Source organism: Brachionichthys hirsutus, chromosome 3 (genome assembly GCF_040956055.1).
Source record: "Brachionichthys hirsutus isolate HB-005 chromosome 3, CSIRO-AGI_Bhir_v1, whole genome shotgun sequence".
NCBI lineage: Eukaryota > Metazoa > Chordata > Actinopteri > Lophiiformes > Brachionichthyidae > Brachionichthys > Brachionichthys hirsutus.
The window spans coordinates 7,489,330-7,516,645 of NC_090899.1; the positions used below are offsets into that span (position 1 = coordinate 7,489,330).

The 27,316-nt window shown below is 42.2% G+C and overlaps 2 protein-coding genes across 2 annotated transcripts in view; one reads left to right on the top strand and one right to left on the bottom strand.

The window, feature by feature from the left end:
* Positions 1-43: 43 nt before the first annotated feature.
* Positions 44-8,906, bottom strand: jazf1b (JAZF zinc finger 1b). Its single transcript, XM_068760330.1, has 5 exons — positions 8,792-8,906; positions 2,266-2,338; positions 1,556-1,752; positions 697-866; positions 44-220 (listed from the first exon to the last, which is right to left on the bottom strand). The coding sequence occupies exons 1-5, from the start codon at positions 8,904-8,906 to the stop codon at positions 44-46; spliced, it is 732 nt and encodes a 243-aa protein (XP_068616431.1).
* A 4,772-nt stretch (positions 8,907-13,678) lies between these two features.
* Positions 13,679-27,316, top strand: part of creb5b (cAMP responsive element binding protein 5b) — a 28,688-nt gene continuing 15,050 nt past the window's right edge. Inside the window, exons 1-7 of the mRNA XM_068758283.1 lie at positions 13,679-13,708; positions 18,925-19,002; positions 19,350-19,443; positions 21,305-21,423; positions 22,423-22,580; positions 22,645-22,679; positions 22,766-22,833. Coding sequence (XP_068614384.1) covers positions 13,679-13,708; positions 18,925-19,002; positions 19,350-19,443; positions 21,305-21,423; positions 22,423-22,580; positions 22,645-22,679; positions 22,766-22,833 — 582 coding nt within the window. The remainder of the gene's footprint in view (positions 13,709-18,924; positions 19,003-19,349; positions 19,444-21,304; positions 21,424-22,422; positions 22,581-22,644; positions 22,680-22,765; positions 22,834-27,316) is intronic.

Genomic DNA, 27,316 nt, shown 5'->3' on the forward strand with positions numbered 1-27,316 from the left:
TGATGGTCGTGTTCAGAGGTGGCGTGGAGGGGGGCGCCGGGCTCTACTGATGCATCTTGCGGATGATGTCAGCAGAGACGGGTGGATGGAAGTTGATGGTGTGATGGCGGAGACCCTGAGATGTTTTGTAACTCTTCCCGCAGCGGCACTTGAAGGGTTTGCGCACCCTGATCTGGGTTCGATGGCCGTTCTTGGCATGATACTTGATCCCATTCACATTCTGTAATGAAGGAAAGAAAGTGATTTGATATGTGACATTATCAGGAGGTAACATGTAAAACCACGGTTCCTTGAGTTACACGTGTATAAATCAGGTTGCCTTTTAACATTAGGCTATCAAGAGCAGAAAGTGTGTCCTCGAAGCCATCTTTTCATTCCATCCCTAAATAAAGAGTCCCAATTCGGCCTCCTGCCTCAGACTAAGTCATCGCCCATAACTGTGTCCTTAACGTCAGCAATGCAATTTTCTCAAGCTGCACATCATTTATCCCAACCACACGCCAGATGTGAATGGAAAAGGCTGTAAACTTCCACATCACTAAATTGGAGTAGATTTATTCATCCATGTTGACATGCTGTAACGCACAAACAAAAAAAACGGATTTTCCTATTCATGCTTTACACAAGGTTAAAATATCAGTTTTTAATTTTGCCCTCAATGAAATAGTTCACCCTAGTTTACATTCTGAAACCCACCTTGTATCTCTTTTTGCAGCCCGGCACGGGGCAAGCAAAAGGCTTCTCATCTCCTCCATTCATACACATAGAACTGAGGATGGACTCAGAGCTGATGGCGCTCTCTGTGGTCCACGACTCATCGCTGTCAGACTCCTCAAAGTCGACCTCCTCCTCATCACACTCACTACCTGCGGGAGGATGAAAGGCAGAACGGCAACCTGCTCTCAAAGACGGTGATTTATGGACAGGTCGTGACTAATCTCAGCCCGACTGAGATTAGAGCGTGGACTGGTCTCAACGTTGCATTCGGGCAGAGTTCCCGTAATCTCTGCTTCGTGCGTCACAGCGGAAATGCCGGGAAAGGCTGAACTAACCGTGGGAAAGAATGTATGCATTTCACTGAAGTTGATGAGTTGCATTTCTTTTTTTGGTTTCATTAATAAAAAGGAAGACGAGGCTCAAAACCACAAGAGTTAAAAATAGAGCTTTACAGAGCTGCGTCTTTTACACAACTAGTGACTGCAGAAAAAGAACAAACATTTTTCCCTGTAGCAATGAACAGGACCAAGAGTTTCAGATCTCTACACTTTGAAATGTAAGGCTATTCAAATTAATTTCTGCAAATTACCAAATATTCATTTAATGAGCTTCATTAAAGTTACGAAAGCTCGAGCAGCAGGTTTGCCATTTTACTTCTGATTCTTCTTTTACTCTTATGGAGGATATTCACGCCTTTCCCAGAGCAACATGCAAACGCTAAAGTGCACCGCCGCTGCCGACCTGCTGCACGTCTTGGCTACCGGTGCAGGGCATGCATTTCACAGCCAGCAGTCACTAAAGGCACACGAAGCAGAGCGCACGAAGGACGGTTACCTACCTGTAGGCGTGCTGCTGCGGAAGGAAGAGGAAGGGGTGATGGGTGGGGTGACGGGAGGGGTGAGGTTTCCACCGGTGTGGCGAGGTGGAGTGTTAACGCTGCCGCGGGACAGGCTGCCCGGCAGAGCCAGAGATAACTTGTGCTGCACCTTCTTCTTCACGCCGTCGTTTTCTCGGCGAGCAGCGTCAGTCATGAACCTGGAATCGTGTGAGAAAGTCTGGTCAGGATCTCCATCTTGATATCAAGGAAAAAGGGGGAAACCCATTTGATGAAATTAGGACACAATTGTTAGCGTAGGACTGTTCTGATGTTTTGAAGGTTGTGATATTAAAGATTTGCTACTAGTTGCTACTGGAAACAAAATAATAAGAGACATAGTTGAAGCAAAAGGGGAATTAACAAATTAAGCTGTAACCACATCAACATGTGTTTGTGAGACAGCGTCAGACCTTGTACAATGGCTTGTTGCCACTAAACCACTATTCAGGGATGAACCTAGAGCAATAAAAAAAACCAACTAAATACTCAAGCAATCCACCAGATGAAATTTCAATTGCTCAGAGGATTCCATTTGAGGACAGTCGTAAGACTTCATCTTGGGCGATCATCTTGTAGCCAAATCTTTTCTGAGACAAAGACTAATTATATTAACGGCAAAATAACATTTGGTGTAAACGGTTTCTGTCCCCACAGCGGTCACATTTCTTTACCTGTTGATGTAGCTGAGGGCGACGTACGTCGGCTGCTGCTGCTCCTGCTTCTCCAGGAGACGAGGGTCTGTGTCTGAGAGGGCCAGAGAACCAGATCAGAAGGGTGAGTAATAGATTACATGTAGTTTTATGTTTACTCCCATCGCTGGAATGCCTAGTGCCCCCTACACTTCAGTAAAGATACAGCCCGACCAGAGGCTACTAGGGGAGTGACACGGATCACGTGTGTTCAACGATATGCCTGATCAGAAGAGGAGGAAACATTAGTGAATCCAGTTCTCTGTCCTGACATGCAAGTGTGTTTTATTTACCCTACACAGACAGATAAAACAGTGTAGGGATGTAGTATATTATATTGGCTTTACCGACCACTGCGCCACCATGCTGCCCAATGAATAGTTAATGAATCAATACTTTTCCACTGCAGGAGCGCCACAGTTTTGTATCCAATCCCGTTCGCTCCACGGCGTTCTCTTTATGGCAAAATGACACTCCTTCCATAGTAAATGTAAGAAGCCACATCCGGCTGCATGGACGCTTGGATTTAAAATATAAAAACAGAGGATAGGTAGCGTCGACTCTGAATTTCCATGGCCCTTTTGAAAAGGCGTGTTCTGTAGACGCCACATTGCTCACACTCGATGCGTACGACGCTTTCCCATGCTGTGATCCAGACATTCATCTTGCTCAGCAGTGCTAAATGTACAACAATAGCTAATCTCCACACCCTGAGGTGAAGTGGGCCTGACTTCAAACACTCCCTTCCCACTGGCATCTATGTGGGAGAAGAGCGATTACCCATAAAACAACAGCTTCTACCACTCACCAGCTGAGCCTCAGACGGAGCTGTGATAAACCGCTACCCCCATGTGGTGACATCCATCACTGGTTTCCATCCACAAGCTCATTTACCCCAACCTAAGGCCATTTTGTAACATTCAATTTTAAATGAGGGCTTTTCTAACGCACACTGGTTACAGTGTAGCATTAATAGAATGTATATGTTGTGCAAGCCTGTTTGATATCATTTAAAAATGACTAAAGTAATGATACAACGCTCATTAAAATAGTGTAATTAAAGTTTGCCAGGTTGAAGGGTAAGCAACACCTTTGTTAAGCCGTAATAAAAGTCTGAGTCACTCTGAATTACATCCACAGACTTCTAATCCTGCTCCTTTGCTAATTTGTCTGGACCGAATCCTTAAAAACAGATTTCCTGGAAATTTCTCCCCAGAGAGAATCTGAGCCAAAGAAGAGCTGATCACACCATTAGATGGCAATCCATCTTTGGGAGCGTTAGCTCCAAATACTCCTTAGATGGCACATCAAACTGTCTTTATTCTTGTTTGGTTATGATTTAATAAATTCCTGAACTAAATCAGATTACAATCATCTTCAAAATCAGGAATCTAAAAAATGTTTTTGTGCCACAGGCTTCTCTCTAAACTTAAATTTGCAGAAATAATCAAGACTTGTATATTGGACAATAATTATTAAGATGTAGATGATGCAGGCATTAGTTAATATTTATATGTGAAGCTGTGTTAGGTTCCTTGGACAGAAACACATCTAGAAACCATAAGAAGAAATCTATGCCAATGAAAGCCCCCCCCCCCCCCCCAAAAAAAACACCATCATGGTGTCTACAAGAGTACAGACACACACACCGAGAGGAAAGTCTCAGCACAGATTGCACTCGGCATTTTAACAGTGTAAATTACCGGCTTAATTTTGTCAGGAAAGAGGTGACAGGTGATGTTAACCAGTACAACTCAACCAAAACCACATTTAGAAAGCAGACATGTAAGAGGCGCGACACAAAGCCACGTCAACCCAACCAGTGTCAGCCGAGGCGAGAGGTAGACAAGAGTGACAAAAGACGCAAGGCATCATATGCTCAGCGGTCAAAGCCAAGCCGCCTGGGTGACGATGAAATAGCGGCTGAATCTCACGACGCTGGCAGTCATGAGCCCAAAGAACAACTTAAATCTCAGCACCTACGGCTCAGGAGAATTCTCTCACAAGTGTTTCATTAACAGTGGATTTATCCCTAGTGGAAAGGACGGCACGGCTCTCCCGCTCTCCAGCCAGAGGCACGGAAACACAAGGGGAGGAAAGCCACGTTCATAGCAACGCAACGCTAGGACGCGGCGCAGAGACCATTGTGAGTGCTCCGGCTTGGTATGTGTGTGCGTGAGGAGAGAAATCCCTCCTAAGATCCCTAATGAGCCTCAAGGAGAGGAATGGCAGCCTGCTCGCCGACGCCGAGCGCTCAAACAGCAGTGGATCAATCTGCTCCCACACCCTGTAAATCACACACACCTCAGGTGGGGACTGAGGAGAGGGAGGCTTTCAGGGGCCAGCCCCCCCCCCCAGTCTCTGTTATTCTGTCATGGCCACCAGCAGTCAGAGACTGGGATGAAGGAGACTCAAAGAGAGACGGGAACCTCTTTCAAACCACACAGGAAGTCCACCTCAGCGGCCATAAGACCGTAAGAAACATTCTGGGAAACAAATACATTTATTTATGCACCACCACCACAAACAATCAGGATCTAAGAAACAGTGATGTTATATCTACGAGGAGAGTAAATGTGTGTGGGATAAGTCAATAACGTAGCATTAAAGAACTCATAAAACCATTTAATGTAGGCGCTGCTTAATTTTCAGAGCTTTACTTGATTGATTTTCTAAGAATCTACTTCACAGACAAAGAAGTTACAAGGAAAGGTTTTCATTTTGTAAATGCTCTCTTTACTACATACACCCAGTTTGTATCAAGACATGCATCAGATTCATATGCAGAGTTTTTTTTTAATTAGAAATATTAATTTGTGTCTAAATATTCTATACATATTTAAAACCCGGATATATTTCACCATGTAGGGAAGCACGTTAGGCCCTTCAAGATAAATGCCGTATATAAAACAAACCTCATTTTGTGCGTGGAGCATTGTGGGGCTATTGTTTGTGCCTCTGTGTGGTGTGTGTGTGTGTGTGTGTGTGTGTGTGCGTGTAGAGGAGCGTACACTGACTGAATCAGGGGTTGCAGTGCAGAAAACCTGGTGCAACACATTCTCATTAGGGCTCCGACGATGGCCAGAAACAGGAAACCAAGAGATGATCATACAACAAACCAATGGAGGATGTGACGCCTGCTCCCCACTAACACACACACACACACACACACACACACACAGCCTCTGGCTCTCCCATCTACCCTGTGGGGTAGGGCAGAGTGGTGAGCATTATGGTGACATGTTAATGGTGGTTCGGAGCAGCGCAGGACGTTACCAGGAGTGGTGGCTCAGGTAATTCATTACGATGTGACCTCTGAGGAGGAAATGAATCGGAGTCAAGCTCCACATGCAAACTGCCTCCACAAGTCACGGAAAACACGGCAAGATCAAAATGATCTAGTGTGAACGCGTTTAGGATCAACTAACTTAAACTCGTACACATTCAGGGCTGCTCACTGCACGCATGTGGTACTTGGATTTGTGATTTGCATTAAGATACTTTGTTCATTTACTTATGATTTAATTTGACGACTGTATTTGCACACAATCAGATTAGATTATACACACATACGACATCTTTTTTATGCTGCATTAATGTTCTTTGAATAGTTGACTCTTTGTTTAACTCCAAAAGGTTTTTAAAACAAAGATCAGACAACTTCAGGGCTATGATTGGATTTTGAGATTGCTGTCATTCATAAAACATGACATTAAAAAAATTAAGAAATTAACAAGACAAATTAGCTCTTTCAGATGAATTAATGTAGCTTCAGTGAAGGAGAAATGTGCACGTCTGCAGCATCATCTACAGATGTTATATTAACTGCTGAAACACTGACCAAATTTCAGCAAAAAAACAAAATAATTCGCCTTTGGTTGGTGACAAACGCACAAAATCATCTCCTGAAAGGAAAGGCTAATCAGGTACAGAAGCCCCTCATATCGCAGTCATCGCACAGGAACGGGAGCCGTGGCGTCGGGGGATGGGGGAAATGTAATTAGGCCCACCAGGTGCACAGATCAGGGAACTAGTTACTGCTTTGCAAATTTATTACTTCCGTACAGATTTTTCGAGGCGGGGGGAGCGGGTGCATACCAAAATCCACTAAATGAGACGCCAGTGAGAACTGGCAACAAACAGATCAATCGTTAGCGACCCACGCAGTCACAAGTCAGAATATCAGAGCTGCCATTTCTCCCACACTGCAGAAGAATACTGAAGCTTCACACGATTTGTCGTGTGCCTCAACTTTCCTCTGGGCTCCGGCATTTTCAGTTTATTGAGTATCCGTTTCATGAGATTCATCCTTCAAGTCGTCATCTGTGCTCACTTTGTCTGGTACGCAGTAAAGTTAGGTTCATGGAGGGATTGTGACATACTTAAGAAATATTCCTTCACTCACCAGATCATCGTCAGTGCGTTTGGATTTGCTGACACCGTGTCCTTTGAACTGGACACTATGCATCGGCAATAAACTGTGCCGTTAAACCGGAAGAGGAGGAAACTCGCAGTCCGCACTGCACAGCACACGCCGAGAAATCCATCTCAATAAATAGCAGAGCAGCGCCATCCGTTGTTCACGGAGCTGACCAGCAGGCCTGCTGGGAAAACGGGAGACAAGAATGTCTTCTTTTTTTTTTCTAGGCACCTAATTATAAAGAAGAATGTGCTGTGAACAGCAGGCCACCAGATGAGGAGAAACGGGCCAAATCAGGCACTCCCTCTGTAATTACGCTTCACAGGCACTTGGCACAATGCGCAATATTTCACACTTTTCAGAGTGGGCACATGCCAGTGGACAGAGGAGGGGGGTAGCAATGTTTTTCCACTCCGGGCCAGCTAATTGCCTCATTATTTCCCAATAAGTCATTTTGAAGCACATTTTTCTGGGGCTAACACCTCGGACACATGCACAGCGCACAATCAAAGAGCAGAGGATATTAAAGCCAGTCAGGCAACAAACAAGAACAACAGAAACAGCTGTGCCTTGTCAGCTTCAATAATTACAGTCTGAAATATTAGATTGGGAAGCAGATTAGAGCAGAGGAATTCACTCGTGACATAAACGAAAGAAAATTAATGTACAATGCATCGAGATTTAACCGGAGCCTCGGACTTTCCTTTGGTAAAAAATACTTTATGAACCTCGATTAAATGCATGAATATAGCAGCATTCAGTCGTACGCAGGCCCAAATAAGCAATAAATTAAGAGAAAGGTTAATGTATGCATTTTTTATACTTTTATATTTAGTGATGTGATGTTTTTGACAAAGATGCTAAAAACGTAGTCTCCTGTAGGACAAAATACACAAACGTCATTCATTCGTCTCTTTGAAGAGGAGATGATTGTAATCGTCAGCCGCTTATCCAAATCCAGCTCACACACACTGATACACACAAACTTGTACCTTAACGTACACGCAGTACCTTGAAGTACTCGTATAGACTCACATGGCACTAAAATATATACAAAAATTAACCTGGCACAGAGGCAACAGTGAAACAACATTATTGAATTAAATACAAAACTGAACCAATGGACAGGTAATTGTTCAGAGGAAGAATTACAATACGATCAATGACTGAGGCTGATAAATGTCTTGTGGCAGGGACTCCCCATCTCCTGGGGGGGGGGTGATGTGCAGTCTGCCATCTATCAAGCTGCACTGATGATGACGACATCAGCGATGACACGTTTTCAGTGCTTTTTCTTTTTCTTTTAGTGTAGATCAGCATTTTGAATTGAATATTATGAAATATAAAGGAATATAATAATATACAATTGTTCTCCTGAGTGTCCAGTTCATTAGCATTTCAAACCGAAGGCCAATCACCACAGAAAACAACAGTTTCAGGTGAAATGGAACCATTATTCTGATAAATTAAATGGTTTATCTTTGAAGTGTACTTTTTAAAGGTCGCTTCGGCGCTGAAAAATACATTTGATATTTTTACAACCGGGTGTTTGCCATTAAATTAATACTAGCCCAAAAATGTACACTAATTTGCAGACCTTATGACACGTGTACTCATATAGAGAATATACAGTGTACATAAAACACGTACGAGGTGTTGTTAAAGAATGCAACGCCACTAGGACTGTACAGATGTGCAGGTAAACTGCTGTTAAGATGGCAGATGTTCGAGGATCAGTGGCGTCTTCGACTCGTGCAGTCTGCAAGTTTACTTACGACGCTTTCCTGTCAGGTCCGTGCGGGGGCCTTGCGTCGCAAAAATATTACACGAGCATAAAGAAACGGACCCTTCGGTGTTTCAATGCGTCATTGTTCTGCTGCAGGTGTTTAACCAACACTAAAGAGCTGATTAAATAAATACAGTTTGCACAAAAGTGGCTAATATCTACACCAAAACATCAACAGCACCACACCTAGCAACAGGGTTGTCAAGACGCAGGAAGTCACTAGCGAGCTAACCTAGCCACTGGTGCTAGTCGCGAACACTAGCCGTAGCTAGCTGCGGTGCTAAGTGTATAGCGGCGCTTACCGATGTGGCTATCCTCGATGTGAACGATGAGCTCGGCCAGAGAGTCGAAGTGAAGTCCGCAGCTACCGAACCTGCACGCGTTGGAAAAGAAAGAAGCAGCGGCGATACCTGTCATGGTCGCTGCTGCATCGGAATCGAGGGCAGGCGGCAGCAGTGCTACAAGAAGCGCACAGCGGTGAGAACAGCTGGAGCGGCGCGGCGGCTTCGCTGAGGCGCGTCAATCTAGCTAAAATGGACAACATCCCGGAAGTAAAGGTACCTGACCTTTCACTACAAAAGCATAATGGACAACACAAACGCTAATCTGGAAAAAAATATATATATTAAGTAAAGTCTTCGTAAAAAGATACTTGCATTTTAAATAATCTCTGTTTAATTGATGATGTAGGATCCCCATTGATACTTTTAGGTTTTTTTTCCTGGGGTCACCACAAAAGACAAAACATATTTGTATTGCATTTTACGGATGAAACAGATGAATTAAAAAGAGAAAATCACTTCGATCACTCTGACATGTCATCTAAAAATAATGAATGAGAGAAGAATGAATCACCAGATCCAGCATAACAGAAACACAATACCGCCACAGTGTGGCAGTATTTTTCAGGAGATAAATGCAGCTGCTTTGCTCTTTCAATGGAGTTGTTCAGGAGTCTGCTAAAAAAAATATGTCGCCTGCGGCATTGCCACAGAGTTTGAGGAATTACTGTGCAAATCCTACTTAGAGAAACAGATGAGACATGAGATTTTTTTTCCCCCAGCCACAGTTATTTATTGATGCTTACGTTTGATGAGCAGGCTACAGGTTATCGTTGTTCTGTTACCGCTTATTCATGTCATGGTCAGAGTACAGTATAATTACCAAGAGGCAATTTGTTGCACAAGCAGCAGTAAATACAAACCAGTCGGCAACGAAAATACATTTCCTCAAAAAGCACACAGAGTTAGATCAAGTCACTTAAAAGTCCAGTTGCATCCAGTTAAATCAAGTTGCAACAGGGACACATTATTTTTTACTGCTTGTAAATATTGGCAGATTACACCTACAGTCAGATGGAAGAAACCCAAACAGAATGAGGGTCAACAAGGATTGGCTGTTCCATTATAATATTTAAGAATTTAATATAGTAAAATTAACATGATTCGAAAAATGTTAGAACCATAGATTGACCAGCGCCAGCGTTCATTCAATTTATTTCATTCAATTTATTTCAAATCCAAATTATCACTGTCTTCATGTATGGATATTGTGTTTTGTGGATCATTAACGAAGCAGAAGCTTTGAAGGCCAAGGGAAATTCTAAAAAGATGGATAATTCAATGACAATACTGCTCTACAAATGAATCCAAAAGTTATTCATTGGATACTGTCAAATGATTTATAAAATAATGTCTTAAAAAAGGGAAGGTTTAAAGTTATTGTTCTGAGATCATTTATATGACACCTACAAAGTCCAGCCAGAGAACAATTATAAATGGCTTTACAAATGACCATAATATTCCTGCCTGAGCACATGCAGAAGCCCAATTCAGATGTCAAAATGTGATGTATTTACCCTCCAATGCAGAGCACAGAGGAGATTATCCTGCACTGTTATAAATCAAAAGAGTCATCACACAAGCGGCACCGTTCACCAGCTGCTGAATGTACTGACAATGTTACAGGGTTGAGTGTTAGAGTGCAGGAATGTCACTGGGGTTATCCGCTGAGAACCTCCCAGCACATAGGTTTTGTTGAATTAGCCTCCCAGTTACGACTCCTCTGCAGCGATGTTTGGTGTCTCAAGACACAAGTCTGGACTGCAAGATTGCTGATCCCATTCATATGGTGAATGACTGTGTTCTTATACGCCTCTAACTGGGACCAGAGTGCACATTTCTTTCTTTTCATGCAAGTGTTGGAGTGACAATAAAAATTCCTTGATTCCTTGATTCCTTGAAATAAAGTTTGGTCAATCAAGTATGATTTTACTATATATGGCTGTTTTGCAGTGAAGTAACACTCATGTTTTTTGGATGCAATGTCATCAACACAGAAAAACACAGCACGAGTAAAGCTTCCTTTTTTAAAAGTGCCATATCAATATTTTTGACAACCGAATCTGATGAAGCAATGTCTGTCATACTCTGGCTATGTAGAGATAAATGAGTTACTCCTTAGACTATTTTAATACTAATTATGTAAATTAAAGGATCAAAACAATGGAAGACACCTTATCCTCAGGCTAACTCACAACTAAGCTGTTTTTACAGTCCATTAAGCTTCCTTTATTTATTAAACAGGGGTTTTGTGGTATAGTGGATGCTATTTTTAGTTTGCAAGGAATATTTGCAGTATTTGTTTGTCTTTCATGTGGCACCGTGATGAGCTGGCGTCTCATCCGGGGTGTGCCTCGCCTTTCGCCTGTAGCCACCTGAGATAGGCTTCAGCAGACCTGTGACCCACAATGTGGTTAAGTGGGAAGTTTCAGAACCTTTAATCCATTCATGGATGGATGGATGTGAAATGTATGGTAGTTTCTGAAAGCTCAACGTTGCCCGGCCTTCCGGTATTATAATTTACTTATGGTGTTGAGAACTGGAAATAATATTTTACCGTACCTTTTCGAATAATTTGAACATCTGCTTTCCATCTTTAGTTGAAGCGAAATCTTTCCCAACATGGTTCATATTGTATTTACAAATTGAAAACCTGTATGACACTTTTATTTGGCCGCCATCACCTATTGCACTTGCTGCAACAAAGCGTCCTCACTGCTGCTAATCCTCCCAAGGTGATCCTTCTCAAAAGCCTCGCACAAAGGCATAATAATAAAAGGTTTAGTGTAATATAGATCAAATCTGCTTTAGTGTGGGTCACTGACCCAAACTGTATCAGCTCTTTCCAACCATAATAGTCTGCTCCTCTGGGAGCATAATGTTTGGATTGGTTGGGGAAATATATTGGCAATAAAGAGACAAAAGGATGTCATAAACGTTGATTAAAGCTCTGCTTAAAAGACAGAGGCGGAGAAGCCCTGAGTTATGGTGGCTTTTCAGACTGCATTATTGTTTCAGTGACAGAGCTCTTAATGCGTCTAGCGGTGTGGCCACAGACGAGAGGTAAACATTTCTCAAAGTGTGAAGAGTCATTAATCCCTGGAGCCAAGGATGGATTCACTATCTGTGTCTGTGGCCTAAGAACTCCCAGCCAGCTGGCACCAGCAGGCGACACGAAGCTGCAGCATAAATGATTCCTACTTCAAAAGATGTTTGAATTTCTTGTCGTACTTTAGGCATACTTTTTACGTCGTGTGGAACAATGCATTTTACCAGTTAGGTTAAATTGCAAATGAAGATTATGATGATGAATAAAGTCTCCCTTTCTGTGAAATGCAAGTTTTTACCAAATATAGAACAAATCATACATAGAAGCAAGTTTGATTTTATAATCAGTTGTAAAGCCAATGCCAAAAAAAAAAAGAAGAATCAGTTGATGATGAGAAATCCCCTTTTCTCCCCACCTGAAACAGGGTCAAACAAATGCAGGTACAGATGTGATATTTCCCCCCTTTCTTCGGTGTGCCTATTTCTTGAATGTATGCTTTGAAGAAGAGTTAACTTAAAAACATTTTCACAAAAAGTCAACAAATAATATTGGTTGAAAACTCAAAATGTCAACAGGTCCCACTGTTGATCATGGTGAATTTATGTGTATAATTTGGTTAAGCTATGTCTACTTTTCTAAATATACTCCAGATAAAATCATCACAATTAAGCATCATCATAAAATTCAGGTTTCCAAGGAAACAAAATAATAATATGCAGATATTTGCTTGGACAACCTACCTGCATGTCTTCTTTGTAGTCACACAAGAAGGCAGATAAATAGAGAAATGATAGTTTAATCAATCACCATGTTGATTGTTTCTGTACATCATTGATGTTCTTTATTATAATGTCAAGTGTTGTCTTACATGCAAATAAGACATTAAGAGTTTTGATACACTTGGATGCATTGATTCCCTTTCACACAAGCGTCTAAATTGGCTCCATTTCCAAGTTGTGGCAATGCAACATGAATCTGAAAGCTCAGAATTATCTGCATCTAGCGAAGCGCTTTCAGACAGGTCAAGCAATGCAACAAAGTAAAGTGACCAGAGGAGAATGACAGCAATAATGAAAATCATCAGCTGTTTTTAATTTGCTTGAAAAACCAAAGTGTTTGTTGTCCTCCAGAACAAAATGTCCTTTGCTGCCAGCCCATCCATTTCCATTTGGACACCATGTGTTGGCTCGCACGATGTTTTTTGTTGTTGATGAACCGGATGACTCTTGCAAACATCAGTGTGTGCATATCTGCTGCATCAGAGGACGGATGTGTTCACCTTTTGAAAAATGTGTGAGCAGAACAGATCATGTTCGCATCAATGTTTTACCAGCAGTGGACAATCAAACATGGAGGGAAGTTTAAATGCTTTCAATCGGCTTTTCGGCTTTTTCAGTTTTTACAATATTGTGCATGAAGTGCATCATGTCAAGCCCGAACTCGTGTGTGTTTAACATTTTACACCCAATTCATTGATATTAACATGCTTACAATCCGCTGCCCGCTCATTTGCATGCTTGATTTGACTGAGCCACGCCCACTCAGGGTCCCGCAACAGTCCGCGCATGCCTTTGGGCGTGCCCTTGCAAAACCCCGCCCCCCTCTCGCACCGCCTCCAAGCAGACCGCAATGATTTAGAAGTTCAGGAATCCCACGTGACGTCACCCAGAGGGGGTGACGTTATGCTTCCCTAAATAGATCCTATTGTAATCTGTCCTCAGTCCAGCGTGGGTTCTTCTGGAGAGACTGCCTTCACATTTGCTACAGTTGTTTGGTGAGTTTGGACGCGCTCTGCCGCCATGCAGAGGCTCGTGCACGCGCCTCTGCAGGTTTGTTTGGTAAAAGAAATCGATCCTTGTTACTTTTTGATCTCCTTCTTTATTCGTGCAGCAGCTCGATTTGTCGTTCGCTCCGGCGGCCAGGATGATGCCTTTCTTCTTGTTGCGCGCAACTAAACGAGTTAACGGGCTTTGCCGTCCCGCATCGATCACCTATCTGTTGATTAGTGGATGAAGTTGAACGTGGAGGCAAGTGGCTGCTGTTCGGTCTGTCAGCGGAGACGAGCCTGCAGGAACTCTCCTCTAAACTACAGAACAGGACTTCAGACGCGCCGCTCGCTGGCGCGCCTTCCCGGTATTTATATTCATTCTAACCCCCCCCCCCCCCAAGTGATGGATCCTTGAGACCAGCATGCCTGTCCCGTATCGGGATTCGCAGATGCGGGTCCATCACCGCTGCGCCCCGGACTCCGTGCGCGCTGCGGTTCAGCAGCGATCGTCTGGAAACCGACAGGTTGCAGTTTTTAGTTTTAGTGCAGTTTAAAAAAATAAATAAAAAGGCAAAGATCGATTCATCTACGCACGTCGTCCTGAGCGTGTATAGTGGCGAACATTACGTCATTCTGCAGGCCAGTCGGTATTTGATTCAGGGCTGAGACTTTCAGGAAGGGTGTGCTGACGAGGCGCGCTGCTTTACGGCCCGCAGAAATGAAAGATGTTTTAATCATTTGATTAGTCCTCCGCTGTCATTGTTTTTATGTGACAACGCTATCAATAAGCGCTCCTTCCGCGTGCACGGTGCCTCAGATCAATGAGCAGGCTCCAGTTTTGAAGGTGTCCCTTTTTAATTGGCTGTGTAAATAACAGATGATAATAATAAGGTAAGCTGTTTAAGTTTGATGATGAGTTCAGATCATTTAATGCAGAATGAAACGGACTTTCAAAAGATGCTTTTGATATCAGACCTGCTTCAGTGTAATCCATTTCCTTTTATGAAAGCAACAGTTTGACAAAAAGTTTGATGCATGACTTTTCTTCAGCTCATTTTGCCACTTCTTATTTTAAGAAGTGGAAAAATGTACGGCTGTGTAAAGAAAAGTTAACAAAAATGCTCTTTCCTTTTGCGTTTTATGGGATTTAACAGTTAAAATAAGTAACACACGAGTTTCTCGCCTGCATCTTATACTTTCACTATATTCTACTAGTCAAGGGAAATAAATAGTTCGCCTTTAAATATGAATAATTTCATAGAAAATACGTTCAAAACAACACTGATTGTAAAGTCACCGACTCCACAGTAAAGTTGTGTTTGTTTTATTTATTAACCTTGATATAAATCTACTTTTTCCCCATATTTTTCAGAGCTTTATTGAAGTCCAGCAGTCATCACAGTAATAAATGGAGACCTGTCCCGTTCTCTAAATGAGCAGCGCTCTGGTAATGATTGCGCAATTGAAGGGGTTCAAATAAGAGAAATTATAACGGCAGTCACAGTTTGATCAGCAGGCTGGATTCTTTTTTTAAAATCTTCTGAAACTTTTAGCAGCAGTGTTATAGCAACCCTCCTATGGGTCATGACTTTACATGTTGCGGAAGAGATCAGTGATTGATCAGTCTTCAGCTTATCAATCATCATCACAGCGACATTTCTGCTGCATACTTGAGCAGAACTTTAGGCCAGACCTCGTCTAAAAGGGCCGAGTTTTCTGCCTCAGGGCTCACCGTGATCCTACCTTGAACTTGGGCTGTCAAAGGCCCAGTCCATTGGGGGGTTGGAGATTTGAATTGCTGTGCATGATTGTGTTTGCTTTAACCCCGTATGCCTCCGCACCCCAACCGCTCTTTTCCCCACCATATTGTTCAAATTCCAATATACGTTTTTACCTGGAGAATTCCTCCCCAGCTTCCCTTGAAATCAAACGCTGTAGCCTAATCATTCCCTCGCACACATCAGGATATGGTTAATGTAAAGTGTAACCAAATTTCCTCTGCTAAACTAAAGCATCATCGTCAAATGAGAGCCAAGTTAGCCCTTCCACGGAAAGGGCCTTATATGTTCCAATAATTTTGACGTGTTAAAGCTATTGAATAACTTGCAGAGGCATTCTCTGAATGAATATTTAAGTGTTTTATGTGTCATATGGTTTAAATTTCCTGGTAAGAGTGATGAAATAATGAAATCCCTTTTTTGAAAACGAGATGGGGAAAAGTTAAATCGGTGCATCTGCCCAATAGTTATGGCCACTCCTTTGCGCTTTTTTTTTTTTTTTTTTTTCATTTGTGGTGATTTATTGTACAGTTTTAGATTTTATTAAAGAGACTTATGGTTGTAAGTGTGTTCAGGAAATAAAGCAACCACGGCAAGAAGAGTCATGCATTCAGCTGGAAGTTACATGCAAGCGTGAGGTAAAAAGAGATAATGCGGTCTAGATGAGAGACGTGAATCCCGGTAAGCTTCTTGATTCTCTGGTTCTACAATGGTACTCGCCATCGTCCTATAGATCCGCAGGCTAGGGTCTGAGTTCGGGTCAGCAGCGTTACTCGTGTTTGTTATGTCAAAGGAAGCCAGGTGATTTTTCAGGGGCCCTGTACAACAGACAGAGTGAACTGGTGACAGAAAGAGAGACCAGGACTCGTTGCTCTTTGACAGAGAGACCCTGTCCAGACTCTGTTCTGCAGGCTTGGTCATGAAGTACAGCCTGTTAGGAAAACAGCACTGCTTAGCATAACACAACATTGGAGTGCTTTGACTGTGCTTGAGGAAACTGTTGCCCATGAAAACAACATGCATGTACATGGTATATGAGGGTATTCATTCTCAGCACAAGACGTGTGACATTGACTTAATTTTCACGTGTATTCATGGCCTGCTGTTGGTGACAAGTCAGGGATTTGTGTCATAATTTAGAAAAGCATCACTGCTGCATGTGAAATTGTAGATATTCCAGTCTTAATTTTAAACAAGCAACGCACCTCATGCCGATGGTTAGATTGTTAGTCTCAGCAGGCCTCTGTGAACCATTTCTTTTCTAGGTTTGTTTTGGAGCAGTAAACGCATGACTCAGAAGAAAAAAACAGAAGTCATGTTGTTGCACTCTTTATGGAAATTCTTAATGTCCCGCATTTCTTCATTACTTTATTTCTTGTTTAGAGTCTAAATAGAGCTGTGTGGCACTTTTTTCCCAATTGAAAGTCTTAACATTAAAGTCTCACTTCTCTTGTTAGAGAAGAAGACCATAGACTTCAGAACTGGAGGCACCAGACTTGCGTAATTTTGGGCTTTGGGATGTTCTTTATTAATTTTGAAAGTCTGTTCTCTCTTTGAAAGTCCTGTACCAAAAACTCTGATGTTCAGTGTTAAGACTTTTCATGTTGCATATCGGGAAATGCTCAACATGGTCTCGGAGAGCTGTGCTGCTCCTCGGAATTAACTTAACACTTGTCACATCATTTACAACATCTGTCAGAAAGGTGCCGTGCATTGATCCCCGCTCCTCTGTAATAAGGATGGTGAATACTAAGAGAAACAAATAATGTTTTATATACTCAAATGTGCTTACACCTTTCATAATATATTTTCTGTAATATAGTTTGTTGAGGTTTTTTTTTTTTAGAAAAACTATTTAAATAAATTAGATAAACTTAAATGTGATAATAAAAACATCCCAACAATAATCACTATTCCAGTTAATTAACTGTATGATTGCTAATCATTTAAATCAGGAAATCATTAGAATAAACAAGACAAATGACCTAATCAAGTTTCCAGTGGCAAGTACTTGGATGCTACACTGTAAAGACAAAGTGCATATTCAAATGCACTACGAACCACAAGCATTGTTCTGGTTTCAATAGCAGCTATAGCTTTTGCCTCATTGACATTTTTTCCCCACACAAAAATATTGAAATATAATTTATCTACATATAATAATAGAACCCATTTTTACAATATGTTCTTGATATTAATAATTATATAATATGTAATAAAAGTTTGTGGTTTAACTATTTAAATATGGGGAAGGCATCTCATGCGTCAAATGTAATAATTAATTCTCGTGCACATCAAAGATTTTTTAACTACATGTCATTGCTCTGTATTTGATCTAGAGAAGCTTTTAGTTGGGCTGTTTTCAATTTAATTTTTAATTTTAATTTTAATTTTTTATGTGCTTCTGGTTTCAGTTTATATTTTTCCAATAGGTCACAGGTGTGAGGCGCTCTCCTAGGAAAGTTTTTTTTTTCTGCTTCTAACTTATTAAACCATCTAAAACAATGTAACCGTGGCACATTGTGCACTATTATGGCTATACTGTAAATGCATGGCAGGTACTTGCAAAAGCATGTGTTTGGCCGTAGCTGCAGGTAAGCATATAGATTGTCCCTTATTTTTAAGCTTTATATCTACATTAGGTCCATCCTTCATCCAACACTGCCCTGCTGTCATGTCTTGTGAGACATATACCAACTGAATAATGTCATAAAATCTTTAAATGCCTGCTGTACTACAATTTAAACAAAGAACGATGATATTCTCAAGGGGTATATGATCAGATTTAAGTGTCTGAAATTTAAAGTTCACTTTCTCGCACTATGTATTTAAATAATTTATAAAAGATTGTGCAGATTACCACTATGGAGTAATTGCGTTTGCCAAACCAGTACCATATGTGCTCAACCACATTCTGCCACATTGTGGTGACAATAAACATTTGGAGACACCTTGTTGAAACTGTGGTTTTCGCAAGGCCTTAACTCAAAATGTCCAACATCACTGATCATGTCATTGTCCCGTCCCAATTCCAAGCTGAAGCCGATTAGAATTATCTCTACAGAAGTTCAACAGTGTTATGACAATACTATATATATATATATATATATATATATATTCCCAATGCCTTCCCAGCAGGCTATATGATTGCATATAAAACATAAAAGAAGAGTAATAACATATTCCATCTGTAGGTATTTTGATCGGTGTCAATGCTTTTGAAATCACATGAAAGTCTTTACTGAGATAATTGTTACCAGTGTTCCCAGTATTTGAAAACCCAGAAATATCCACGATGTCATTTTAGTGTATGCTCAATATTGTAGTGTTAAAAAACTGTATGTTTAGTATTGAAACTAACAGCTAAATAACTAACTGCCATTTTTATGTCACACAATGAGTCTATTTTTCCTCTTGGATGCTGGCAGGGAAACTCAAGGCATTCACCTCCTCTCCTTCCTTTCTTCCTCGTGCGTGTGTGTGTGTGTGTGTTTTATAGTTTTATGAGAAGGTGGCCAGAGTGATGAACTCGGACCAGGAAAGGCCGTTTGTGTGCAATGCCCATGGCTGTTCTCAGGTGAGTGTGTCGAGAAATTACACAGCGCAGTGTGCGTGTCTGTGTGTGTCTGTCTGTGTGTGTGTGTGTGTGTGCGTGTGTGTGTGTGTGTGTGTGTCTGTGTATACATCTGCCTGAAATATGAAGATGTGGTCATTGAGGAGGCCTGAAAAGTGGATTACAGCAAGGAATGAACAGAGAACGCGGCAGATGAGTGACATGCAAACCGTAACTAATTCTGAGTGTATAAATAGATTATAACATTTATCAGAATTAATAGACGACACTCTTTGATAACCGTCCGCACCATATGCTCTCATGTGATTGACATCATTGTATGTGTGTGCTTCTTTCTCCAATTTCAACAGCGATTCCCCACAGAGGACCATTTAATGATACATCGACACAAACATGAGATGACCCTTAAGTTCCCTTCCATAAAGAATGACAACATGCTATCAGGTGAGTTATGGGCTGCATCAGTGCAGACACACACCCCTTCAGCAGTCACAGCGATCTGGCATTTCCTTGAAGCCAAACACGCTTAAGTATCGTCAGAAGACCTTTTGGCATGTCTATGCTAGTTGTCTACTACAGCAATGAAAATCGCTGCTCAGTCACTGATGGGCTGGTGAGGTATCAGCACGATAAGATGAGCTTCTCTTCTAGCTGTGTTGCGTCATCATCACCCTTGACATCAGTCTTGAGAAGGCGTTAGAAACAGTGGACGATGGTTTCATGAATAGTGGGGCACACAAGCCCCCCCCCCCCGGTGACATGACGATTGGCACGTTAATCTACCGTTACAAGACACACCAAGTTATAGATTGCATACTGCACGGCCAATCCATAAGTATAGATCTGCATTCCTAGAAATTGTCAGGCCGCAACAGAGCAACTTTATGAGCTTCTCCAGCCGCACCACCGAGATTGTCTTCTTTATTATTTACGTCCAGTTGATGGCGGGATCAGATTTTCTAGGCCGGATCTTCTTATCACCGTCTGACTAAGTTACAACTCTGGCCATTTCTCTTGTACAGACCTTAAATTAGTCAGTGCTTACTGCTAGTTACGGCTCTCTCACACGGTAACAGGCCACAAGCACTGAAACACCCTTTAAGATATAACATTAAATGCTGACTTTAAGTTAACCTCCGGCTCTTCAAGCTGGTCTTTTCAAGTTATTTGATTATGACTTATTGGTCATAAAGCAAAGTTTGCCCAGCTCTCCCCCCTTTTTCTGGTCTCTTTTCTTTGTTATCTTCAAAAAAAAAAAAAAAACTTGAAATACCTATTCAGAGATTCTGTCACATTCTGAGATGAAAAACAAAATTTGTATTTTGGGCACACGGGTCATGATGAAAGTTTGAGTCAATCCCTCGTCGAGCCGCAATGGATAAACAAACCGTAAAGTATGCTTTTAGCTTTTGAAACAAGCCTGATCCTAAAATCACCTTCAACTGTCGGAAACCTGATCTTTGTGCACCCCCCCACAATGTCAAGTTGCATACCGTGGCATGACTGAGCTCACCGAATGAGACCCCCACTCGGTAGGTGGGCTCTGTACTTTATCAGCTGAAATGCGGCTGAAAAGTGAAGTATATCTCCAAGGGAATGGGGACTTCATTTCCTTAAACTCTCTCCTAATATATAGCCAGAATTATTCTTTACTCTAAAATCTTAATGTAGATCTCCATTGGCTGCTGTAAAATCCTTTTCAATCTGTGGTCCACATCAATAAATAATAACCTAAAAATGCAAAGCATTTTAATATCTTACTGAATAAATGAGGCGAGCAAACCCCAATCAAAGGAAACATAGGGGTCAAGGTCTTTCTAAATTACAAGACTAACTGCAAGCAATGCTATCTATACAGTCATACTGACATCACCTTCTTTTTGTCAACATAGAACATGTGACATGCATTCATTCATCTTCCGAACCGCTTCGTCCGTTACCGGGTCGTGGGTCGTGCTGGAGCCTCTCCCAGCAGCCAACGGGCGAGAGGCGGCGGCTGTATTTAATTTAGTCTTATTTGTATTTTGTAATCTGCTCTATGATTATCAGTATGTTTAAATTGAGTCCTATTATTAACAGCCAATTGATAGTTGGTCAGTTTTAAGTTCAGCTTGGGACATTCTGATTCTGATTACTATATTTCATTTTCATATAAGTTTCATATAATTACAGTCCAAAAAGCATGATGTGATAAAGGCTGCTGTTTCTTTTATTTTTCATGTTGCTCTATTGTATGTACCACTTTATGTATGAAAGTTAACGGTAGATCATTTTCAAACTAAAATCTGAACATATTGATTTCCAGACCAAACACCCACACCAACCCGGTTCTTGAAGAACTGTGAAGAAGTGGGATTATTCAGTGAACTCGACTGCTCCATTGAGCAGGAGTATTGCAAGGCCCAAGGAGAAGACAGCAAACAGGTACGGTTGTTGACAGAGGCAAACAATGCTAGCAGGTGAAGATTTGTCCTCCACCAGAGGTTTGGAGAAAAAAACAGATCACGTTTTCCACCTGTAACTTCAAACAACCGGACATCTCTCAGGACGGGAGTCCTATTTCTTCCCGGATGTAAAGACAGATCCCTAAGACAACTTTCGCGCCAACAAGGAAAGACTTGCCCATACTCTTTTCATGTGTGAGCAAAGTTGCAGCGCATCGACTTTGTTATTTATGCATTATAAGTCAAACCCGAGGTCTGGGAAAGATTCACCTGAAAACACGGGTCAGCTTACTGGTCAAATCACTATATGACAGACTGCTTATCTAATGTCTGAAAAGGTGTGCAGCGCCTGCTGTTGCTCTGTCGTCTGGGTGGTTTGGAGCTGGAGATCGTCTGTGCTCGGGTCAACCCTGTCTGGCCTCCCCAGCCTGTGTGGTTTATGATGGGAGGCGCTGCAAAGTCAGCAGGAGACGAGTCAGAGCAAGACTCTCAGGAGCGCATAGGACAATAAGCAGAGATAAGAGTGAAATCTTGAAACTCGAGGCTAGTCTTGAGTTCATTTACACATACTTTAGTATCAGAAGAAGAGAAAATGCTTTAATTTATTGATGCACTTTTAATTTCTTCAACTAATGTGTGTTTCTACATCAGGTAAACTTTTTATTGGTCTTTGGTGGCTATTTAACTTTGAATTAAATATAAATAAAAAACATTTTATATATAGAATTTATGTTTGAATGTATATCCCATCAAATTGTAAAAGGTAAAACAACAAACTAACCAGATCAAGAAATAATATTCAGGAACCCTGGTCTTCGTTAGACTCTCAATGTTTCCCCAACTAAACTCTGGAAAAGCCTCTTAGGTGTTAGTTTGCTTTGGTCCTTCATTAGCCACTGAAGCTCAAAGCCAAACAGTTGTAAATGCTTAATGTAGAAGATTCTGAACCCCCTTTGCCTTTCGTCCTTCCTCACTGTAGAGCATCGCCCTGCACGGCCAGGCGGGCCAAGGCCAGCACCAGCATTCCCACTCACGAATGTCCAACCACGATACCAGCATAGTGATCCAGCAGGCCCTGCCCTCTCCTCAGTCCAACTCTGTCATCACTCAGGCTCCATCCACCAACAGACAGATAGGGTGAGTAGACCCAAGAGAAGGGAGAGTCTTCGCTTTTTTGTTGTTGTCTCTGCATCTTTTTCAGTTGCGTCATGTTTTTCTATGTCACTGAGTTGCAGAGTGTGAAGTGCTGACAGACAGAAAATGATCCGAGCGGTGATTCTATCAGAATGTATCCTCTCACCTCCGTTGTGTGACCATTATAGTGACAGCCTCAGGCTTGTCCTCGCCCCTTTGTGTCTGCACTGAAAGTCATCCCTCCGTGTTCTCTAAGGTAACGCTAGTGTTTTGTTTCATTTGGAGCAGTGTGTTTTGGGGGCTGGCGATTTCATGTTTTGTTGTTCATTCAGTATTGTCCCACTGAGGAGCATGCCAAAAACGATCCCAGAGGACACGGCGAGGTCGTTGTTGAAGCGTCGGCCTTGACTGCTTTTATAACGGTTTAGCATTTCAAGCTCCTAAATAGTTCCTTTCACTTTATGGGAATGTCAACCAGAAGCTCCGAGGTCTGGTTCCCTGCACTGCCATCCTACACATGCATAATAACATCAGAGCATAAATGTAATCATAAATGCTTAACTGCTCTGCTAACGGTTAAGGAGCATCCAGACTGTGTGATATAATGAACACAACTGCCTGTAATGAGGATCTGCTCCTTTAGGGATCTACAGAGTAACACCTTTCTATTATGACTGTCACGACACAAACATTTTTGCCTCATTCCTTTTAAAGATACACCGACCTCAACCCTTGTCCCGTAACCCCGGCCGCCTTCAAATTGTGGCCAGCGCTTTGTGACCGTAAAGCAGATCTGTGCCAAGATAGTTTGACATTAAGACGACTGTGTCTGCCTGAGCTGCGTTGAGGTTGTCCTGTGTAGACTTACAGCCCTAGTGAATATTGGATGGGAGGCCCATCTCTCAGCCTGACTGACACGCCATCAGGCTCTTTGTCGAGGACACGGTTGGAATTTCATCCCCCTCGCTGGAGTGGCAATCACTGCTAGTAACAGACACTTTGCTGGTGCTGCTTCACCTCGGCTTACCTGCCACTAAGAACTCTTCACCTTGCTAAAGCACAGACTCGCCACTCCATTGCTCCTCGCCGTGCTTTGTGCCCACACATCTCTCACTGATTTGCTTAGAGTCCGGTGGTTTCCTCCACATATGTTAGACATCACTTGGAAATCAAGTGGTGATGGTTTTCACCCATGCACAGAATGATTGTGAGCAGCAACTCCTAGAGCAGTGCTTGATTTGTGCCACTCGACCTAACCCACACATAGATGAGTTGGTTCTTCACATGAGAGAGGAATTATCTGGACATCAGTAGGAAGAGGGATCGAGGAAACCCCTACACTGAGAAGCAGTGCTTCCACAGGAAGGCATTAGGGCCAACCCAAAGGTTCCGTGCCCTTGGTTTCTCCACAGGAACTTCCCACACATAGGACAAGCTGGACAATTCACAGGTTAGCTGAGCGCCCTGAAATTGGACATTAGGGCGTCTATTGAAGGTCAGGTCAGTGGGTCACTGTGGTGCATCTTTGTCCTTTAACCAACCTCAGCTGTGGTTTCCAACTATTTGGTTTCCTATATGTTTATATGATGAAAAGACAAATTTTTATAATTTGACATTTACAATCCACAAATATTCTTTTTTTACTGTGCAGACAAATAGTCCTCAAAAGGAATGGCAGGTTTGAGTATGTGATCGTTCCAGACCTATAAATCTTTTTAATCTTGAAATGCTTCATTAAAGTATGTTGATAAATGAGAGGAAATCACAAAAGAATATCAGTTAATGTCGCGACAATCTGCTTCCTCCGTTCTCAGCTCGGCTGAATGTACAGCGCGAGCGTCCAATGAATTAGGATAACAAGTCATTTTCATTGCTCCACAATGTTTACTAAGGAGCTTTGAGGCTTGGAATCAATTAGGATTGGCTTTCCTCAAGTCCATTTACTTTAGAATTGAGCTGGGCCTGCAGCTGTGAAATCTGAGGACCCTTCTCTCTCTTTCTCTTTCTCTCCTTCTCTTCTGAGTCCCTTAAGACAGTCTTTGGGGAACTGAACTGACACAAAACAGTGTTAAATCCAGGCATAAGAAACAGCCAACATATCTTAATGTCAGGGCTGTAATTATCAGACAAAGGGAAGCGGTGTCCAACAGATTTGAATGCCTCCTGCCTTTCAGTTCTTAACATCTGCTGTTGAGTTCTGTCAGAGTTAAATCCATTGGACATCACTAGTAAGCCATGTGAGAGATGGCATTCTGTGGAAACCTCAACTTTTTGACTTGTAAGAAGAGACGTGTGGGTATGGCTGCAGGCACGAGGCATTTAAAAGGACATTTTTCTATTCTGGCTGAACGGAAGAATTCAGTCCATCTATTTCTATCATATCAGATGATCAGCAGCGACTGGATTAAGTTAGTAGTGGATTTGTACAGGTGTGGCAAAACCCATTAATTCATTGTGTTTATTGCATTGAAATAGCGAACGCTTCGCTCTTGAAATTACAGTTTGCGATGATCAAATACATCAGCAGGCTAAGAGGATAATCGACACATTATTTTGTCTCAATCACAAATAAGGTGTTTAGTAGGACGCAGCACTCATTTGTAATTTGACACGTCATGTTTCGAATAGGTTAATTGAATTCCACCTTGCTGCTCATTGTGCGTCAAGCTTTAAAGAGCTATTGTCCCATCACCGAGCAAAGCGCTGAAGGAAACCGATCGTGGGTTTGATTCCCGTGCTGCTTTGCATGCAAAACATGTTTCACACCTCGAAGCCACCAGTCACTTGTGCTTCTCGTTTTTACCTTTAAGGGAAGTAACACAAACAGCTGTTTGTCTGCAAATGCCTTTGTGGGGTGATTTGTTGGTGAACATGATGCGTTTGGTGATAATGCTGATTGATTACGTCTGCTGAAGATCTGGGATGCTGATGCCTGGACATTTTTCTGTTAGGAAGAATCTTTTTCAGAAAGTATCATTTTTATTTTTTTAGCTAAATACTACATTTAAATACTAAATACTATTCAGTCACGCTCTCAGATGTTTACATGCAGTATTGAAGTAGTTAGTAAATTCTCCTGCTGTTGCACAACAAGTAACTAATGGGAACATAGCCGTGCTGTCTGTTTTGATGATTTTGACGCTAGTATATCTGTTGCATATTACAGTTTCATAAACTGTGACGAATCAAATGTGCTGATTTCCACACCCATTTGTATCAAGTGCCAGAACAGAGGTTTTATCTACACCTTTACTGAGAGTTCTGAACTTTCCGCAGACAAACTTTGACCTCATGAATTTGACGGTGCAAAAGAAACTTCCTTTAGGATTTGATTGCATACAGAACATTTGCATGCAGGACTCAAGCTCTGACGTGAGAGTTGCAATACTGCAAAGAGAAATATGGACAACAGTTGCAGTGACAGGTAGAACAAAGAGGAGAGCAAATAAAAGCATAGAAAAAAACTCCAAAGGTATATTATGTTATATTACATTAAAGTAAAAAGAGAATGCGTTAAAGTTGGAAGAGGGAGAATTCAGGATGTACATCTGAGCTGAATTAAGATGAGCTCATTGTGTACTGCAGTCGGTTTAATAGTGCGTTTGTAGAGGAACGCCCAGACTCTGTTCCCTCTCATTCCAGCGGGGCTGTGTCATCTCTGCCCCGGGGCCACCACACATGCAGGCTCCTGCAAAAGCAACTCACACACAGGGACATGCCTCACAGCTCTGGGGAGTATAGGGATCACAATGCAGAGAAGTGTGGAAAAGGAGGGATCTAGAGATGGACAGTGGAGAGGAAGAAAGGGATCAGAGGTGGATGGAGTACAGGAAGGGGGTTAGGAGGTAGATGGAGGAGAGGAAATGAAGGATCAGGAGGGTGGATGAGAGAGAGTGAGGATGTATCGTATGTGAGCCCATAGGTACTCCTCCAGATCGCTGGCTTGTCGGGAGGAGGAGAGGATATAAGACATGTCTGCACAAGGGAAGGAAAGGATAGATCATGTTTGGATGGAAGTACGAACAAAATGGGATCTGAAGAATTAAGGTGTGCGAGAAAATATAACTGAATGAGAGACAGAGGGCTGAGACAAGAATCGGGTGGCTGGAGGAGAGGAGGGACGAATCACGCAGATCAACTGCTACGTTTTAGTTGATGCAGGGGTAGAAGGATGAAATCTTTAAAAGTGAAAAGGATGCTGTCAGCAAACAGGTGCTGCTGCTGATAGGCCAGTTGGTGCTGAGGACTTTCATCCCGAGTCACCGGTAACAGGAATACACTGATATCCTCTTTGCTTGAAAATAACACACAACACACGATGACTGTATTTAGCCAATGGTGACCCATGAATGACAGCAATATCTTAGTTATTGAATAAATACCTCGACAGAGTATCTTCCAGCTCCATTTCTCAACTGTACCCTGGCATGACCTAACTCAGCTTGGGGCACCCTTCCATCACCCCCCCACCAGTTAATAAAAGTCAGCCTGTATCGTAACCCATTAAGACTGATTTATTTGATCAGATTCGTATTATTTCCTTACTCCAAACCCCATGGCACTCTCCTCCCACCAGTGATTAAAGGCAGTAAATCAGGGGAAGGTCCTGTGTAGTGTTTACTTAGAGAGCCAGACAGCTGCAAGCTGTTTGAGGCCCTTGTTTCTCCCTCTGTTTATCACCGTTCCCATGGCGACTGCACCACCGTCTCCCGAGCGTCTGGAACTCGGCCCTGGGCTGC

Coding starts and splice junctions, on each gene's coding strand:
- jazf1b (XM_068760330.1), bottom strand. CDS start 8,906: ATGACAGGTATCGCCGCTGCTTCTTTCTTTTCCAACGCGTGCAGGTTC. Junction 2,339..8,791: donor CATCGAGGATAGCCACATCG/GTAAGCGCCGCT, acceptor TGGCCCTCTCAG/ACACAGACCCTCGTCTCCTG. Junction 1,753..2,265: donor GCCCTCAGCTACATCAACAG/GTAAAGAAATGT, acceptor ACACGATTCCAG/GTTCATGACTGACGCTGCTC.